The sequence below is a fragment of the Xyrauchen texanus genome, chromosome 20, assembly GCF_025860055.1.
Source record: "Xyrauchen texanus isolate HMW12.3.18 chromosome 20, RBS_HiC_50CHRs, whole genome shotgun sequence".
NCBI lineage: Eukaryota > Metazoa > Chordata > Actinopteri > Cypriniformes > Catostomidae > Xyrauchen > Xyrauchen texanus.
In genome coordinates this window covers 9,234,553-9,255,671 of record NC_068295.1, presented here as the reverse complement: position 1 = coordinate 9,255,671, position 21,119 = coordinate 9,234,553, and the positions used below count along the sequence as shown (strand labels likewise).

The 21,119-nt window shown below is 42.1% G+C and overlaps 1 protein-coding gene across 2 annotated transcripts in view; it reads right to left on the bottom strand.

Annotated features, from left to right (window-relative positions):
- Positions 1–1,533: 1,533 nt before the first annotated feature.
- The window catches only part of LOC127661131 (putative thiamine transporter SLC35F3), a 75,440-nt gene continuing 55,854 nt past the window's right edge, over positions 1,534–21,119 (bottom strand). For both annotated transcript variants that reach the window (XM_052151710.1, XM_052151711.1), the window contains 6 exons: positions 19,169–19,511; positions 17,067–17,286; positions 11,847–11,972; positions 11,174–11,366; positions 10,991–11,080; positions 1,534–3,506 (listed from right to left, as the gene is read on the bottom strand). In XM_052151710.1, coding sequence (XP_052007670.1) covers positions 3,268–3,506; positions 10,991–11,080; positions 11,174–11,366; positions 11,847–11,972; positions 17,067–17,286; positions 19,169–19,511 — 1,211 coding nt within the window. In that variant the 3' untranslated portion in view covers positions 1,534–3,267. The remainder of the gene's footprint in view (positions 3,507–10,990; positions 11,081–11,173; positions 11,367–11,846; positions 11,973–17,066; positions 17,287–19,168; positions 19,512–21,119) is intronic.

Below are 21,119 nucleotides of genomic sequence, written 5' to 3'. Positions count from 1 at the left end.
GAAATCTTTGCTTATTTTGATTAAATAAAAGTATAAATGTTTGTATTGATACTGATATTTCAAAATGAGTATTTACTGGATTCAAGCAATTTATGCTTTGTTGAAATGCTAAAAAAAAAACTAACACTTTACAATAAGGTTCAATTTGGTAACATTAACATCAACTGCTTGAAAATGAACAATACTTTTTACAGCATTTTATTAATCTTAGTTAATGCTCATTTAAACTTACTAATACTGCACATTTCAAAATCAAAAGTTGTATGGGTTAACATTAATTTATGAACTAACAATGAACAATTGAATTTTATTTTATTTACATTACCAAAGATTAATAATTGCTGAAAATTATTTATGAATTGTTTGTTCATGATTCCTAATGCATTAACTAATGATAACAAATGGAACCTTATTGTAAAGGTTTACCCAAAAATCTAATCTTATTTACATTAAATTATATTTGTTCCCATACATTAATAGTGGAAAAAGCTTCTGAAGGCAAATGGGACACATTTAATTAGATACAGTCCATATAATAAAGCCTTCATAAACTAACCATCCGTATTAATAGACTGCTCAAATGAACCAGACATTCAACAAGTCTGATCCCTCAGTCTTGTGGTGTAATTCGCATCATGAATTGTTTGATTTTCCATGTTGTCATCGCTGTGTATAAACTGATGGCAGGACCCTGGAGATGCCGAACTGAACTGCGCTCTTAGGTACGCACAGTTCAAGTGGTAGAGCCAGAGAGGAGTGTGACGGTAATGGTCTGCTCTGAGGATAGTTATTTTGTTTTATACAAATACTAATATATATATTAAAATATTCAGATAATTAAATGCATTACATTCTTGTAGCAGAAGAGTTAATTATTAATAAGACAATACAAAAGTGACTTTAGAATACAATGTATTGTTCACTACCATATTATTGATCATAAGTCAATCATTGGCACACAGTTCACAGCAATCCATTTCACAAGTGAATTTGTCAATCAGTTGGAGATTTATTATGAGGGCTTGTTTAAGGACCCGTCAATGTACACCTGCGTCAGACATGCTTGTGTAGAGTCTCGGGTGTGTTGCGTCATAAACATACATTTTTAGGTCACTGTGTCACGTTAAATATAGTTTAATATTTAGAACACATTTTGAGATCTCTTAGTTCGGATTTGTGCTCCATCAAGTGTTTTGAATGCAAGAACATAACGCATGTTTGTTTTGTGTGTCTGCTCAAGGGTGTTTTATATATTGGAGCATTAGATCAGCGTTCTTGTCGCGCTCCCTGTCATCTCCGACCTGGTTTCCAAGCCAGGATCCAAAGTTGCAATGATCCAACCAGCAGACCGAGTTACAGCAACGAATCCCGGTCAAGTGCCACAAGCATCAGCAGTACATGTGTATATATATATATATATATATATATATATATATATATAAAGATAAACAGAAGAGAATTGTCAGTTCTACATGATACATTTGATTGTTTGAAAACAGACAATGCAGATATATTAAATGGCATTTTCATTTATTTGTTTTGGGGTCATTGTCCTCAAATGTGATCATAATGCATTTCAGTGTAAAAAAAAATAATTCCTTACAAAGGTTTACAATAATGTCTAGCAATAATTCCAGAGGAATACAATATTATATTTATTGTCATCATAATGACAATTGGAGACAGTGCTGATGAGATCCTACTGCAAATCAAAGTGAAGCCGTAAGCTAACGTTTATTGGCGTTTTCTGCATGCTGTAGATCTAATTCCCTTTCAAATGGATCAGTCCATCAGATTTAGACAATAATAAAAAATAATAAAAAAAATAATATTGAGAGCTTGTGTTTGAGAAAAGTGACTTGAGTCTTATGAAGTGCAGAATGTGCATTTTGTGTAGGTAAAGGTGGAGCTGCAGTTCTGGTCACCACCTTTGCGAAGCACAAAGTATAGCTGCACTTTTCAGAAAATGTCATACAATCACATCTAGCTGAAAAATGCCTTTTAGGTTTGCCAATACTGACCCTGAATTGTCCTCACAGTGGTTAGTATGTGATTAAGAAAAAAATGTCCTGGAGAAATTTCCTCAGTGTAAACAGTCTGGAATTCCTTTAGGAGACCGTGGGCATTGCTGTTAACCAACATCAGTTCAAAAAATATCTTCATTCACAGTTTGGGAGGCAAATTCCTCTGCATCTCAGACACGCCCATAGGAAGGTAGAACTTTGTTGTATGAGAAAGAAGCACAAGTTTCAGCTCATAATATCTGTTGCAATGTTTGGCACATGTTCTAATGGGCACCAGCAGTGAATCTTGCCAGTAAGAGTCATTTGTTACTCGCCTTCAAGACGATCCAAACCTGTGTGACAACTTTCATAAAACACAAAAGGAGAAATTTGTAAAAGATATCCTGACTACTCTTTCCATATAATGAAAGTGAATGAGGACTGGGGCTGTCAAGCTCCAAAATGTCAAAAAAGGACCATAAGAAGTATAATTAAAGGTGCCCATACCAGTCTTCTAAATAGATATGATAGCTTTGTGTAAAGAACAGACTGAAATTTAAGCCGTTATTTTCTGTAAGTCTTGACTTCAACTCTGATTCAATGAGCCTGTCGCAGAAGTTAAAATCCCAAAGTAGGAGGAGATTATAGGTGAATAACAACTTAAATTTGGGTCTGATTCTCACAGAAAGCTATCGCATGGCTTTAGAAGACTTGGAATACAGCGCACAAGTCGTATGGACAAATTTCATGGAGCTTTTTTGACCTTATGGAGTTTGACAGACACTGGGTCCCATTCAATTTGTTTGTAAAAAGAGAGCTGCTCAGACATCCTGCTTAACTTCTCCTTTAATGTTCTACAGAACAAAGAAAATCATACAGATTTGGAACAACATGAGGGTGTGTATAGTAAATGATGACAGGATTTTTCTTTTTAGGTAGACTATTCCTTTAAGAGCAGTAAAGTGACAGATATTTTTCTCTGAGGGAAGTGAAACCATCTCCAGATCTGCAAGGAATCTGTTATGTGGAGATATTAGTCAAGATATCGATCAACTTGAGTTTCCCATAATGGACCAAAGGAATTTTTCACATCCACTAACAGTAGTCAGAATCCACCTGATATGGTTTGCTATTGGAAATCAGCTCTTAAAATGCGTTTTTGGCCACAACGTCTCACTGACCGAAGAACATCACAGAACGAATGCTCTTGTGCACATATTCCAAACATCCTCCAGTTACTTGAATGGGAGAATGGGAGTTTGTATTAGTGTGAAAACGTGGACATGGAGGTCCTCGCTCGTCGGGTCCAGTTCAGTCCTGAGCTGGTTCCAGTCTCGACCGGCTCTGCAGGTTGTTCACGCTTTCTGAGTTTGGTGACAAGCTTGATCAGACACTGATCCCAGTCCTCTGGTAACAGCAGCATCAGGAAGCCAAGACAGATGATGAACACAGCGATGAGTCGCACCGTGTTGAAGTGGATATCACAAGTGTACAGGTCCACCACTGCAACACACCCAAAAAACATACATTTAGAGCCAAATTAATTCCACCACTTTAAATTGTGTAGATGAAGCTTTCATAAGACTTTCATCAACTAATTTTCAGTGAACAGTGAGGCTATTGCATGTCATCAAAAGACTTCAAAAATAGTGCAAAAGTCCTATGGACAACTTTTTTTCAGTATAAGTCACCATCCATTTACATTGTGTGGAAAAGAACAGTCTTGACATTCTGATAAATATATTTTCTGTTTTATAGAAGAACGAATCGGTAACCTTACGTAACCTCGGTTCTCTCTAGAAGAGGGAACGAGTATTGCGTAAGCTAGCTTACGCTACGGGAAAGATTCATCTTTTCTGAGATATTGAAGCCAAAAAATTATCCTTAATTTTGTATCCATTGTCAACGCAGTGCAGCAACTGCATACCTTGAGCGGGCTAGCTAGCGAGCTCATAGGTTGCTCTGCGGCAACTGCTGCAGCCTATAGACGAACTTGAGTGAACTTGCGTCCAATGACAGGCGCCCGTGCTGTCACTGCATCAAAGCCCGCCAAAATGGGCGTGGCTAGAGTGCATATAAGCGTAAGTTCAGTAGGCTGGAACCCTGGTTTTCATTGAATGAAGCGTAAAATCGCTCGTGGCGCTGAAGCACGGCCGGCTACGCAATACTCGTTCCCTCTTCTAGAGAGAACCGAGGTTACGTAAGGTAACCGATTCGTTCTCTTACGAGAGGTTCTCTCAGATATGCATAAGCTAGCTTACGCTACGGAACCCATTGTCAACGCCGTGCGCGCCAAGCATCCACTGCATGAGCCCCGGGGTGGGGGACCCGGGGAGCCCTTGTGAGTGGGAAAATAATATTTGGCCGGCAAGAGTGAGGGCCAGTGTGTGTGTAATACATAAGCACATAGTGGGAAGGAAAAGACAGAGCGGCGGTGCCGGTCTGTGTGGAATGTGTCCCATCAGTGCAGCTCACCAGGGGAGCTGTAGCGTATTAAACCGCTAGTAGTTTCGCCTGCAGGGCGGGCACTTCCAGATTGTAAAATCTGACAAAGGTGGAGGGGGAAGCCCAGCCCGCTGCCACACATATGTCGTGAATGGAAATCCCGCTGGACCATGCCCATGAGGAGGCCATGCCTCTAATGGAGTGAGCCCTAATGCCTAACGGGCATGGTAGGTCCTTTGACGCATACGCGGCAGCAATAGCGTCCACTATCCATCTAGAATGTGTCTGTTTCGAGGCGGCGAAACCCTTGGTGCGCCCTCCGAACGAAACGAAAAGCTGCTCAGAGCGTCTGAAAGAGGCGGAGCGCGCAGTATACAATCTCAGTGCTCTGACTGGGCAAAGGAGATTGGCGTCGTGTTCGCTATCGGATGCTGGCAGCGCCGATAGGGAAATGATTTGTGCTCTGAAAGGAGTACCGATCACCTTGGGGACATAGCCGTGTCTAGGCTTTAAAATGACCTTGGAGTCACTTGGTCCAAACTCAAGACACGCAGCGCTGACAGACAGCGCGTGAAGGTCTCCCACACGCTTAACTGATGACAGGGCAGTCAGAAAAACGGTTTTGAGTGAAAGGTATTTCAAATCCACGGATTGAAGCCGTTCGAAAGGGGGCTTTCATAGCTTCGAGAACTACGGAAAGATCCCAGATAGGAACCGATGGGGGCGCGGGGTTCATCCTTCTAGCTCCCTGAGGAAGCCGGATGACCAGCTCGCTTTTTTCCCAGTGACTGGCCGTGCAGGGGTTCAGCGAACGCCGCGATGGCCGCCACGCACACTTTGAGCGTGGATGGGGATCTGCCCTTATCCAGCAGCTCTTGTAAAAACACGAGCAGCGACGACACCCCACATGTCCGTGGGTCCAGGTCTCTGTCGGTGCACCATTTTGAAAACACAGACCATTTGGACGCATAGAGTCTTCTCGTGGAAAGGGCTCTAGCATGTATGATAGTGTTTATTACTCCTTCTGGCAAAGCGACGGGTAGTCGTTGATCACCCACGGCGCAGCGCCCAGCCTCTGGGTGGGGATGCCAGATCGTGCCGCAAGCTTGAGAGAGGAGATCTGCTCTCACTGGAATGGGCCACGGGCTGTCAGTGACAGCCGCGTAAGCTCCGGGAACCATGTCTGATTCTCCCAGCCGGGGCTATGAGGAGCACCGAGTGACGCTGCTTCCCTGATCCTCTGCATTACCTGTGGCAATAGCGAGACGGGAGGGAAGGCGTAAAGCGGGCGGTTGGGCCAGTCCTGGGCCAGTGCATCCTCGCTTTTCGAGAAAAATACTGGGCAGTGAGAGTTCTCTTCTGACGCAAAGAGGTCTATCTCTGCTCTGCCGAATATACTCCATAACTTCTGGACTGTTTGAGCGTGCAGGGACCATTCCCCTGGGGAAATATTGTCTCTGGACAGTCTGTCTGGGCCGTCGTTCAGGTGGCCTGGCACGTGCGTCGCCCTCAGAGAGCGCAGGTGGCACTGGGACCAACTCAGTATGCGTTTTGTCAGATGGAAGAGATTCCTGGATCTGACACCGCCCTGACGGTTTAGATAGGATACCACAGATCTGTTGTCCGAACGGACCAGGACGTGGTGACCCTGAATGACTGGGAGGAAGCGCACGAGCGCGTACTCGACCGCTATCATTTCCAGACAATTTATGTGAAGGAGCTTTTGATACCATTCGGCCACTGCCCAGGGCTGCAGAGCTGAGATACAGGTCTGAGTCACTCTGATCGGCTGGCGGCCCATGGCCCAAGCCTGGCGAGACGCCGGGTGTTTAGCCCATGCTGAAGCGGGCGCATGCACAGTAAGCCCAGCTGAAGTACTGCTGCGGCTGAAGCCATGTAACCTAGCATTCTCTGAAATTTTTTCAGAGGCGTGAGGCTGTTCATCTGAAAGGACGCGGCTAGTCACTGAACACGGTCCATGCACTTCGTGAAAGTACGGGGTGCTAAAGACAGGCTGAACGGAAGGATGGTGTATTGATAAACCTTGCCGTCGAAGGCGAATCTCAAGAATGGCCTGTGATGGGGATTTATCTGAATCTGAAAGTAGGCATCTTTCAGATCGAGAGAAATAAACCAGTCCCCTGGCGCATCATGCGCGAGGAGTTTCCTGATTGTAAGCATTTTGAACGGTCTTTTTGCGAGCACCTTGTTCAAAACCCTGAGATCTAATATTGGTCTGAGGCCGCCGTCTTTCTTGGGGACAAGAAAATAACGGCTGTAAAACCCCGACTCGCTCAGAGAAGGTGGCACTCTCTCTATGGCCCTTTTGCACAGAAGGTTTGCTATTTCTGAACGAAGCATGCAGGCTGCTTCCGTGTTCACAGTAGTTTCGAGCCAGCTCTGAAGCGGGAGGGCGGCGATCGAACTGTAGCAAATAGCCCTGTTTTATTGTGCTTAACACCCATTTGGAAATCCCTGGGATAGCTTTCCACGCTTTGAAGCGTAACGCTAGAGGGTGAATGGCCAAGTCGCCCTGATTGCCGCACACAGCGCAGCTGAACAGAATGTGTGAGCGCTTACTGTGCTTATGCATGACTGCTCGCAGACAGCAGGGACAGGCTGTTCTGTGAGTGACTTCCCGATTGAGGTGAATGGGGAAAGAGTCACATCTGTGAAGTGATGCGCGAGCATAGTCACGGGCATGGGACTTACATACAGAGAGGTGTTTGCTGGCCGTGTGACAGAGCGGGCAGAGAAGGGGCGCCAGCACGGATTCGTGGGCGCGCTTATTGACTCTAACACTCGAGCTGGCTGTGCCTGCTTTATGTGAGTGGGCTCTGATAGGGACACGGAAGTGTAATGCTTGTGTGTAGGGGTGAACACTGGATTGTGGGCACATTTTCTACACATAAGGCATGTTTGCTTTTCACAAAATTTATTTTGTTCGCCGTGAAAACGGCATTTGAGTGCAGGCAAGCGGGCAGTATCACCGGCTTGTTGGCTGCTGAATCCACACAGTAGCCGAGAGGGGACTGACAGGGCTTTGACAGTGGTCCGGCTGCGGCGGACTGAGCCGTCGCTTCCTTAACAAAGCTAGGAGGACTTCAGTTGCTCAGGTTTCAGCGCAATCTTAGGCCGAGGCCCGCAGGGGGTGGCGGTCTGTGGCGCTGTCTGAGCTGCTTCTAGGGTGGCCTCCCTGTCGACGCTAAGAAGTCTGGCTTTGCTGAGCTGGGCGCTGTGAAGAGGCTCGTGCAGGAGGCTGGTCACGCGGGCGGCCTGCAGAGGAGCTAGCGCGACGAGGCAGGAAGAGATTCATGGCTTGGGTGGCTTTCTGGACTTCCAAAAATGGTCAACAATGCCACTCACCGCGGAACCGAAGAGACCGGACGGAGAGAGCGGCGCGTTGAGGAACGTGGAGCGCTCAGCTTCTCCCATATCGGCTAGTGTTAGCCATAGGTGTCTCTCGGTCACAGTGAGCCGCCATGCACTTCCCTAGGGCTTGAGCTGCAGCTTTGGTGGCGCTGAGGGCGAGATCCGTCGCGCTCCTTAGATCTGAAACAGCCTCTGGGTGCCTGCCTTTCTCATCCCATTCTCGGAGAAGGTCCGCTTGGAGGATCTGTAAAACGGCCATGGAATGCAGAGCAGATGCGCTTGGCCGGGCGGCGCACAGGCGCAGCCAACACAGGCGGAAGTAGTTCTGCAGGCCTTAGACGGGAGCACTGGCTTAGACCGCCATCTCGCGGAGGGCGGGCAAAGGTGTGCTGCTACCGAGTCCTCGACCGGGGGGTTGGAAGAGTAGCCCCTCTCGGTGGCGTCGTCCACCAGAGCAAGAGAGGTGGAGACGTGGGATCGGTTCCTGGCCGAGAGAGGCGCGTTCCACGATTTAGAGAGCTCGATTTAGAGAGCACGATTTAGAGAGCCGCGCGCAACGGCTCTGAAGAAAGCAGCCGTCGAGTCTGTTGGGAGCCTGTTCAAAGGGCGGTGACCACTCGAGCCCGAGGCGGTCGACGGCCTGTGTGAGGAGGCGCGTTAGTTCTTCCTCGACTCCGGCGCGGGTCCTGCTGGATTCCTGGGCCGAGGAGGCGGCTTGGGAGCCTGACCACCCTCGCTGTCCGAAGCCATGATGGAACAGCAGCCCTTATCCTCCGCCTCGTCATCCGAGATGGCAACAGTGCGGCCGCCGGCGGCAACTGTGCGCCCCGGAGGGCGGGAGGGTGAAAGCGAGGCTCGAGGGAGAGGCTCTGGCGAAGTAGTCGCTTCTAACACCGATTCCGCAGCCTTTGGGAGCGGCGCTTCTTTCTGCGCTGGCGAAACGAAGGCGCGCGGCGGCTTCGGTTTTGAGTGCTTCGAGTCGAGCCCGCAGGGTCGACATCGAAGCTCCTCGCAGAGGTTGCATCCGCCGTCAGCGAGGGCGAGCTCTGCATGTTCCAGTCCCAGGCAGAGAGCGCAGATGAGGTGGCGGTCTCCGGCGCTGAGAGGGGCGCGCATGAGGCGCATGGTGCGAGGCATCTTAAAAAGACGCTCGTTGCTCTTTTTGTGAAGTTCGCTGAGGAACTTGCTTGCTCTAAAAGGATACGTCGCCGGATGGCGTAGCTCGCAGGATGGCTGAAGGTGGCGAAGACGGCCGGCTTCTTCGAGCGCTGTCCAAGCTTGCTAGATGCCCCTCGAACGGCGACGCGGCTTCTGCAGTTCAGAGACGCGAAGAGCTTCGCTGAATAGATGAAAATCAGGGTTCCAGCCTACTGAACTTACGCTTATATGCACTCTAGCCACGCCCATTTTGGCGGGCTTTGATGCAGTGACGGCGCTGGCGCCTGTCATTGGACGCAAGTTCACTCAAGTTCGTCTATAGGCTGCAGCAGTTGCCGCGAGAGCAACCTATGAGCTCGCTAGCTAGCCCGCTCAAGGTATGCAGTTGCTGCACTGCGTTGACAATGGATACAAAATTAAGGATAATTTTTTGGCTTCAATATCTCAGAAAAGATTAATCTTTCCCGTAGCGTAAGCTAGCTTACGCAATACGAGAGAACCTCTCGTAAGAGAACACATATTCCCACACCTTTTGAACAATCAATGTCCATGCCTTGTCCAGTCATTTGTGATGGCTGCATTAATTACTTTATAGAGTACTCACAAAGAGCAGTTTCTAGTTGATTACATATTTTAGTCTAACTGGACATTTGTATATTTATTACACACATTTCCTTTCACTTTTTTTATTTTTTAGATTTGATTAATATCCATGACATTTCCAGGTGTTCCATAACTTTGGGTAATTTTCTGAAACGGTTATGTATTCCCTCATAATAGATTGCATTCCCTTGCAATAGTTTTCGTTTACTTGGATATGTTTTGCTTTTTACCATATCATTATTTTGGGTCCTTGCAAAACCTTTATCCATACCTTATGAAAATGAACCATGGTTTTACTAAACTAACCATAGTTGAACTACAGTATGGTATTTGTAGTAAAATCATAACCACAAAATTTACCATGGTTTTATTACAGTGACAATATTAAATATATTTTATATTTATATAATATTTAAGCAATATCACACGAGCAAGAGTGGGATATGGCCCTACACCAGCACTGCTGTAATTCGGCCACAGTCCGAGAATTTCGTTCAAACCAAATGATGCATCCAAGCCTCCGTTAGTAATTCAAAATGTTCATGTTCAAAATGTTCACTTCAGAAATAGTATCACGGCGTGTGCTGTTTCTAACAAGTCATTGGATAAACAAGGATAGACGGATGGATGTGTTTGTCTGTTTGTCTGTCTGTCTGTCTGTCTGTCTGTCTGTCTGTTTGTCTGTCTGTCTGTCTGTCTGTGTGTGTGTGTGTGTGTGTGTGTGTGTGTGTGTGTGTGTGAAAGAGAGAGAGACAGAGAGACAGACAGAGAGACAGAGAGGGAGCGTGTGTGCGATCACCTGTTGTCACTCCCAATAAGAGATGCTTCTGAAGGTCGGGGGGACTCGTAGTGACGGATTAATTGACAGCTGCTGTCAGACTCTATGTTATTATTATTCCTCACACGGTCGCAAGACGACATGTACATGAATCTGGAGTGGTGAGCTGGAACCTGCTTACGTCAGCTGTCACCGCTTACGTCGCGAAGTACCGCAACAGCCAATAGGAAAATTCAACTGCAGTAGCCACCGTTCAACCTGAAGAGGGCAGCACTCAGACGTTTTTACACCATATATTGTAGAATTAAAACACTTTATACACAAATGTCAAAAAAATTACTTGAATCAATGACCAGTACTAATAAAGCCCCATGCTTACAGATCATTAACTAAAAAAAGTTGGTTTAGGGTTTAGTTACCCTTTAAGGGATGAATAAGGATATTGCGAGGGAATGCAAAACTGTTTCAGAAAATGTCCTCTAAGTGGCCTCTGTAGGTTTCAAACAACATGAGGGTACATTTTTTTTCTTCTAAAAATTCCTTTAAATCAATAAGCTCAAAATATTGTTTCTTTTATGAACAATTTCCCTAGATACAAGCATCAAAGTTTATTTGATGGAAATCAACTCACTCGCATTGACTGGGACACTCAGCACAATGCCAAGTGAAATCAGCGTTGGGTATGTGATGGCAATTCCAAAGTTCACCAGAATATTGAATGCTATAGATGAAGAAACAGATGAACAGTGAATTAAATGCCAGTAAATAAAACTTAATGTGTAGGAAAAACAAAATCACAATCATCTTTATTTACCTAGCAAAAGTCCAGCTACTCCACAAATGTAGGCCCAAGGCAGATCCTCTATGGATGTGAAGTATTCAACATGTGTGAAGTACAGTATAACTGGCACAAAGCTCAGTAAGACAAAGTTTGCACCTCCGACAATTGTCAGAAACAGAGCGGCCTCTCCAAACTTGGCACTGCCCAAAACAAGCTTGAAGAGCACCTGAGGAAAAAAGAAAAAGAAAAACAGGATAATTATAGAGAAAGAACATTCATCATCTTATCTTTCAAATGTCTGCAGGCAGGGAGGTGAGGGAATAGAGTCGCCTGGTTATCACAATACTATTAATTTGAAATGATAGCCACTGAGAAGCTAAAACTGATCTTTCTGTCCAGTTTTCTTATTGATTTGTCCTTTTCAGATGGCCGCCAAGAGTTGAACGCACATCGTAAATCAATCACGGTAAATAGGTTAACGGAGTCATTTTAATTACAGAAAACAAGGAAGAGCACAGCACTCCCTGGACACAAGTCAGTCCATGACTATATAAGCAGGGCTCAGTTATTGATTAATACAGTTTAAATGACGGAACAGTAGACAGAACCATAGAAGACAAGATGAAAAAGATTTGTTAAAAAGTGCTAAAATACACACACTGAAAAGCAATAACAAAAGGGTTATAACTATTTCAAATGAGGTTACCTTGTACAGTGCAGAGGCGGATGCAGAGGCCACTACAAATGTGATGCCAATAACTGAATGACTGTGAAACCCATCGGCGTAGGTCAGCATCACTATTCCAGCTATGGCCAGAATGGCAGCAACAATCTAGTACAAGAGCAAAATAAACATCAATGTATTAAATCAAAACAGCACAGAGTTGGCACGTTTTCTACTATTTTCGAAAACGCTTTATGAGAAAATCATAAAAGCAAAATCTATACAGAATTGGTCCTTCATTTTCTGTTCAACCAAGTTATGCTATGACATTTCCCCCTTTCATTGTGACCTGATTTGAGAAAGCAAAATCATAATATCTTTGACCAAATCAAATTTCATTATGTTTACACTTATACTAGCCTCATCAAATTCAATAGTTCAACTCTGTTACAGGAAAAAAATATGATGATTCAAACAGAATAAAGGTGGCCCATTTTCTACTTTTTTCTCAAATGCAGAATTTGTCTCTGTATGTCCTTTTCCGTTCAACCCTGTTATGCTGTAATGCATTTTCACCTATAATAATGATTTGATCTTTCTGATATCATACTGTATTGGAGGGATAAATCATAATTTCTTTGACCATATGGTTCAACCAGAAGTTTCTCTTACATTCTTTATCAGCATTTAATTATTTAAAAATGTATATTGGCCTCATTGGCCTCGTTAAGCTGTAACGGGGGAAAAAAACATTTACATTTACATTTAGTCATTAATCGGACGCTTTTATCCAAATACAAATGAGGAACATAGTAAACAATTTGCCATACAAAGTTCAACAACATCTACAGTGTTGTACTGCCGAGCTCTCAAGGTGGATGTTGTGTGGTGCAATGATGTTTGCTATAGTTAGTTCGGCTATACACATTGAAAGTAACAGGGTTGATACAAAACATGTTTGGAAAGAGAAATGTCATGGTTATACTATATTTTTCAACTTTAATGTGTCATATAACAAGGCCCACCAAAAATGAGTGATACTACCAGAATTTATTCAGTTATTTGCAGAGTTGGAAAGTACAACTTACTTCAAATTAGAACTACTCTCCTAAAAGTACTTGAGTACATTTTTCTACTTTTTTAAGTATAAATAAATAATAGTACTTTTATTTGAGTTGATAAATAATGAAGTATTCAACTTCGCTACAGTGATTTTTCACAATTATAAAGCACAAAAAAAAAAATCGTTATATTTCTGAATGTTTTGGTAGAAGAAAGTTATGAGAGCTAAATCTGTTTATAAACTAAAACGCGCTGTAAGCGGCATGACGGAAGCCCGCTGGGCACAGCATCATGAGCACAGTAGCTCCCATAAACTAACGCCAGTGTCATCTCTTCTGTAGCTTCTCCAAGACTTTCTGCCCTGTCACTATACAAGAACTGTAATACTGTGATTTTCTGCATATTTCATTTTATTCTGAAAAGGAGCCGTTCATTCAGGTACGAGGAAACCGTCTGAACACGTTTAACCACTGATCAAACTTCACTTGTTTTTAAGGTAGACAATGTTTTAACTGTGTCAAGCACTAACACAATGTAGTTTGATATATATATGTGGGGATATCTTGTTTTCTTGATACTACACTCACCTAAAGGATTATTAGGAACACCATACTAATACTGTGTTTGACCCCCTTTCGCCTTCAGAACTGCCTTAATTCTACGTGGCATTGATTCAACAAGGTGCTGAAAGCATTCTTTAGAAATGTTGGCCCATATTGATAGGATAGCATCTTGCAGTTGATGGAGATTTGTGGGATGCACATCCAGGGCACGAAGCTCCCGTTCCACCACATCCCAAAGATGCTCTATTGGGTTGAGATCTGTTGACTGTGGGGGCCATTTAATACAGTGAACTCATTGTCATGTTCAAGAAACCAATTTGAAATGATTCGAGCTTTGTGACATGGTGCATTATCCTGCTGGAAGTAGCCATCAGAGGATGGGTACATGGTGGCCATAAAGGGATGGACATGGTCAGACACAATGCTCAGGTAGGCCGTGGCATTTAAACGGTGCCCAATTGGCACTAAGGGGCCTAAAGTGTGCCAAGAAAACATCCCCCACACCATTATACCACCACCACCAGCCTGCACAGTGGTAACAAGGCATGATGGATCCATGTTCTCATTCTGTTTACGCCAAATTCTGACTCTACCATCTGAATGTCTCAACAGAAATCGAGACTCATCAGACCAGGCAACATTTTTCCAGTCTTCAACTGTCCAATTTTGGTGAGCTCTTGCAAATTGTAGCCTCTTTTTCCTATTTGTAGTGGAGATGAGTGGTACCCGGTGGGGTCTTCTGCTGTTGAAGCCCATCTGCCTCAAGGTTGTGTGTGTTGTGGCTTCACAAATGCTTTGCTACATACCTCGGTTGTAACGAGTGTTTATTTCAGTCAAAGTTGCTCTTCTATCAGCTTGAATCAGTCGGCCCATTCTCCTCTGTCCTCTAGCATCAACAAGGCATTTTCGCCCACAAGACTGCCGCATACTAAATGTTTTTCCCTTTTCACACCATTCTTTGTAAACCCTAGAAATGTTTGTGCGTGAAAATCCCAGTAACTGAGCAGATTGTGAAATACTCAGACCGGCCCGTCTGGCACCAACAACCATGCCACGCTCAAAATTGCTTAAATCATCTTTCCCATTCTGACATTCAGTTTGGAGTTCAGGAGATTGTCTTGACCAGGACCACACCCCTAAATGCATTGAAGCAACTGCCATGTGATTGGTTGATTAGATAATTGCATTAATGAGAAATTGAACAGGTGTTCCTAATTATCCTTTAGGTGAGTGTATATGTCTAAAACAAACTTTTAAATACCTTAGAAAGCTACAATGCCAATAGTGTCGGAAATTAACGGGAACTCCGTGCCAAAAATGCCACCGAAATGAATAAAAATATCCCTGAAATTCAAATTATGGAGGCAAACAATGCCCATACAACGAGTTCCCATGTTTTTATAATAATATCTGAAATAGTTACAATAACACACATTGCGATCTTCTTTTGACTTTTCACTGAAATTTTTTTCCTGCTGTCCGGTTCCTAGCACCATCGCGCACATATATGGGCTCTCCACTTCTATCAATCTGCATCAGTTCGGTTTTGTGCTCCCACGTTGAATTCCGTAACTGTTCACCCCTCTTGTTCAAAATAAACTGTCCTAGTGGGTAACACTCTCACTCACGCTGCTGTACTGTACTTCCCTGCCCGCTAGAGGCCAAATGTGCACAAGTGATGGGTGTAATATAAAGAAGAATCACAAAACATAATGTAACCAAATGCTACAATTAACTTAGTAAAAATATATCAATAGGTTAAATAAACCATGTTAATTAAGACTTTATTATTCCAACTGTAATACAATAATACATATACAGAACAACCACTTTTAGTGTTTAAATCAATCATATATCTCACTAAACACTGTGTGAAAGGTTTATTTTTGCCTTATTTTATTCAGTTGGCATGTAGGAGTTGATAACAGTTTCCTTAATAATCTAATTCCATATCTGGATAATTGCTGCAATATCATAGTGGATAAATTCCCTGTTAGTTTTGTACAGTATGTTAACTTCATAGCCAAAATACTTGGACATACGTGAATGAGAATAAACCATAATTTTTACTATTTACAAATATAAGTTTAAGAAAAATAGTTTTGAAAAAGTAATTGAAATCATTAATTTAAAAAATAGGTTTAATAAAAAAACACATATTTAAAGACCACTAATGTCTATGGCAGTTACGACCCTGGTGGAGTATTGTGTTTCTTGCCACAGTCGCCTTCAGCTTGCTCACAGGGGTTCTAAATACAATTATAATTTAATTATTGAATTTGTATACACAATTTATATTAATATTTAATTAAACTACACATTTATTTATTTTTTGTTAATGCATGATTTCCTGTAATGTTACTTTGAAAGGATGTGTGTTGAGAAAAGCACTATACAAATAAAAAGGACTTAAATAATACTAATATGTTTATTTTATATAACGCCTTTCTTCAAACTCAAGGATTGGCTTTGCATAATGAGAGTAAACACACACACAAAAAAATTAAATATAAAAAAATTTAAATAAATAAAAAAATAAATAAAAATAATAATAACTAAATAACCAATTTAAGAGTCAGAGAAGCATAGGTCAAAGAGATATGTTTTGAGATTGATTTTGAAATCATGTATGGAGGTGTGATCATGGAGAGAATGAGGCACGTTCTGACTGAGTTCCAGAGCGAAGGGGCAAGTGTGCAAAAAGCCCTACCACCTAGTGAGGTCAGCTTGCAACGTGGAATGAATAATAGGCCCAAATGAGATGAACTGAGTGAGCGGGATGGGGTGTAGTGGCGGACGAGATCAGTGATGTAAGTGGGGGCAAGACCATGTATAGCTTTGAATGTTGTAAGGAGAATTTATAGGATTGGATAGGAGACAGGCAGCCAGTGTAGCCTACAAAGTATGGGAGTGATGTGAGAGGATTTCTTTGAGTAGGTGAGAACCCCAGCTGCTGAATTCTGGATGTATTGCAGTTTGTTTATAGTTTTTGGTTGTTTGTTGACTTGACTTGACTTGTTTTTATCCACCTCTCTTTTCTTGGTCTGCATTTTGTTCTGTTCCAACTCTCTCTGTTCTACATCCCTTATTTGAAGCATCACAGCTCTGCAGACTCAGGCATTGTATTGTATTTGTATCACCATCATCTAATCAGGACAACTGTTACAGTTAGGAATACAAATGCATGAATCTCATGAAAAATGTTAAGAAAATGCCCAGGTTGTATTTCCCCTGCCTTTCTATTCAGGTGCAGACTTGTAAGTGCTGGTTTGGTTCTGGTCTAGCAAGTGGACCAGTATGCTATTCAACCACCATGGTCCTTCAGCTGAAGCTGGTTGACCAAGGAAATCTAGCTGGTTATGCTAGTTAAGAGGCCCAATGGGCATCCGAAACACAACTTATAGCCTGCTTATAAATGATAAAATAATAAATAATAAATGAAATGAAGCCCATCCATCCATCCATCCATCCATCCATCCATCCTACTGTTTCTCTGTCTGGTCTGTCTATCCGTCTGTCTATCTAGCCAATCACTTTGATTACATATAATTTATTAGTCAGTCGATCAAGCATTATGAAAAGTGCAGACAAATACATTTTGAAATTCATCCATCTATCCAACGGTCCATGCACTCACCCTGACGCCCATGAAGCGATCCCGCAGCACAATCCAGGAGAGGAGAAAAACAAAGGCTTTATTGCAACAGAATAGAGCAGATACATCAGTGGTGTTGATCTTCCTCAGAGCCTGCAGGTACAGGTAGTTTGTCAGGATCCACAGCAGCCCAAAGGGGGCCACTTTAGTAAAGAACACCTTTGTCGTCAGTCCATCATCCCCAAAGAACCGACAGCACTCTCTACAAAACATAATAAATACATCAATGCATTGTCTAAATCATGCACACTTAAATAATACATTCAAAATACATCTTAGGAACACAGTGCATTAAAAAAATTATTACTTTCCAAAGCTACAAATCAACATTTATGTAGTGACCGAAAAAATGTAAACAAATCAAAACCAGCTTATATTTTAGGTTTATCAAAGTAGCCACAGTTTGCCCAGATTGTTTACATTAAAATCTTAGTTTTGTAAAGAAATTCATATGTAAGCACAATTTACAGTATATCTGTCTACAAAAATAATTTAAAACATATGAGGGTATAATTTGTTTAAAGGCTCAAAAATAAGTGCAGACTTGAACACACCCTCAAAACCTCATACAAAATACACAACAGACAGACAGCACTTGAAAACAATCTTCACAGCTTTATTTCCTCACTGCAATGTTCGAGTCTGAGGTGACAGCGTGTATGATTTGAGTTGACAACAGATACTCACAGAAATTGCTTCTAGCATCATTCCCTTACCATTTCTCGAAGTATAGGTCTCTGTGGAACAATAATGGGTGTTTCCTAATCTGTGGGCATTTTCAAACTAAGATGGGAGTTTATATTTAAGATATAATTGTCAGGAAAAGCCTTGCTGGAATCATTCTGTGGTTAAAACCCATAATAAAAAGCCGAATGAAATGAGAACACAAGAGAACATGAACAGCTAAACCTTTCATAGGTTGCTGCCCTGCACCAAATCCCTTTGAAATGATCTGTGCATAAGCCAATTAATGTTCACGAGTTTCGTGACATCATTTAAAAAAAACATTAAGTGCGAACTGATGATTTCAATTTATTTTGATTTCAAAACCAATGGGTTTTACACACAAATACAGTATGTATACATGGTGAATGAGTGAGAACAATTATGCATGATGAATATGTGTAGCCAGAGGTCTGTTCACTTTAATTCAAAGCTTGACACTTTCCAGGATCAATCAGGAGGTCTTGTGTAGCGTGTGTGGTACTAAAGTCATGGTGCAGTTTGTTGCTGGCCAGTTGATGTCACAATTGACAGATGCCCATGGCAAATGAGAGAGGGATTATGGGTAGGAACATTTACTGCCCATTTTCTACTGGTGTTCTCTAAAACACTAGATGGGACTCTGGACTGCATGTCAAAGACCAGCAGCTTATGAATAACATTAGGCTTTGGACAGAATAAAAGAATTATACTAGAATCTATATATCACTGCATTGGACTTCGAAGACAAAGCAGGAAGATATTTTCATCTAACAAGCCGGTTTAAATAAGCAATGGACCGTTTAGTATTCAGGACACACATGATTAAAAGAGAGATTCTGTGAGGGAGCCCATCCGTGAATTGCATCACATAGTACAGTACAGTATCAGACATATTAGGAATTACCTCAGTGTCCCCCTCAACAGAGATAAGGGTCATATCAAGGGATTTTACTGAATGCAACAGTTGGATATTCTGACTCTACTTCATTTAATTTTTGTATTTATGCCAAATCAGAAGTTAGAGTGCATTTTATCAGATCATTCTGGAATATCACACATGAAATATACATATTACTTGGCAGATGTTGCTGAAACACAGTGGCCCCAAAACATTTTACAAACATATATATTTAGGTTTCAATTCAATAAGATATTTTGCTCAAAATTAAGACAAAAAGTCCTTGGTTTGTCCAAGTGTGGTTACTTTCTAGGACACATGTGTGACTTTATATATCTACTGAAAATGGCCAATTGCAAAAAAGTTAAGTTAGTTTTAAGAAAAAGCACTTGTTTGGATATTTTTTGCATCCAATGTAATGACAACAAAAAGTGTCCATAAACGTTTTGTGGCCACAATAACATTTTGTGTCATGTCTTACCTGAACCTCTGTTTTGGCGTCTGTCTCTCTGGACTCTTGCACAGGTAGCCGATGTAATACAGAGGAAAGAAGAGACAGTTCCACGTGGTGGCGAACCACGTTAGAGTGAATGGTGCATCATACTGCTTGAAGGTGAGCTTGGCCAGCTGGGTAGAGCCTGCCCAAGACGTACATACGCACATCACCATGGCTACACCCCATATTGCCTTTCGCACCTGGATGGCTGTTATGCGTACACAGCAGCGTAATCTCTGCCTCCCAGTTCCTGACTCCGCCCCTGCTCCGGCCACAATCGCCTGTCCATCGGCAGTGCCCACAACGTTCTCCCGCAGCCGATCTTCACCTACAAACAAACACAAACAATGTCACCAAACGGAAATGCAAAAGTAGCAATTTTTACAAACACTAAACCAACCAAAAATAGATAGTCCTGCCACAATTTCTCACCAGTTGAGCCAGTGTTGCTGTGACGGGCTACTTGGGTTGCTCAAACAAACAGCAATGTTTTGATAGCACCGACAAGCCACAGTGTTTATACTTCCATGGTGTACCAACCTATGATTGGATTACTTATATTTGTTTCTGCATATTTAAGGTGAAGTATGTAATTTCACTAAATGGAATTTAAAAAATAAAAATTGTTTTCTTATCAGCTATCTGAATACACCCATTTCTGCCATTGATAGAACAAACTGATCGTCCCGTCCCCAACTTATGTGCTTTTTGGACCTTCAAAGTTCTCGCCACCATTCACTTGCATTGTATGGACCTACCGAGATATTCTTCTAAAAATCTTTGTTCATGTTCAGCAGAAGAAAGAAAGTCCTACACATTTGGGATGGCATGAGGGTGAGTAAATGATGAGAGAGTTTCCATTTTTGGGTGAACTATTCCTTTAAGCTGGGATAGTAAAAAATACCTTTAACAAAAAACAAAACAAAAAATACATAAAGCATCTTTAAAGATTTGGGCTGCTAGCCAAATAGTTAGTGGTTATATTACAAGGTACATACGATAAAAAAGTAATTGAATCTAGAAAGAGATAATAATGATAACTGCAGCCCTGTTGTGGAAGTCATTAGGTTCAATGATTGCTTTGTATGCTTGTATAACTGTCAGAGAATATGAGCTTATTTTACACAAGATAACCCATAATGATGATTCCCTATTCAAGGATGATAATGTCCCCATGTATTCTGCTGAACTAAGTAATATACTACATGGTTAAAAGTATCATACTATTCTAGCTGATTAGGATTTTTCCAAAATTCTTAAAGACGAAAAAAAAAAAAGGAAATTTTAAAGCTTTAAAGCTACAGCTTAAAAACTATCTTGGCACAGACCTTCAGACTTTTCTGGCCTTGTGTGCCATATATATTTTTAAATTGTCTGAATTTAGACTTACAATAGAAGCACATCCCCACAGCATGTTTAATCATAGTATGAAGCCTTACCATAAGAGTGTTTTAGCAACAAACGGAGGACCAACCTCCCTAAAAAGGCCCATGACTTCTGAAATTGGGTGTAATGGGAAGATATGGGTGTACTGCTTGGTATCCACAAACCTTTGGCCATGTATTGAATAAGTGAATCAGTGACCGTTAAATGCTAAATGCATTTTTAGGTACAAGTCATTATTTTTAATTCTTGGCAGATTGTCTTATAATTAACTCTAAACTCTGGATTTCCTTTATCTACTGGGGAAAACAGACTTCCATGCCATTTTTTTCTGCACATTTAATCCCATTTTGAACGTGTCTCTGAGCCCTTTATAATCTACCATAGCTTTACTCTTTCCTATGTTTGTCTCTTCAGTGCAGATTTCTCTTGATGATAACTGCCAGCTCTTTGTAGCACCAACACTCTCTGTTGTGCTCTCTTTCTTTCTCTCTCCCTCAGTTCAGCTAAACAAGCATGAAAGAGCCCAGTCCTCTGTCTCCACCTAAAAACA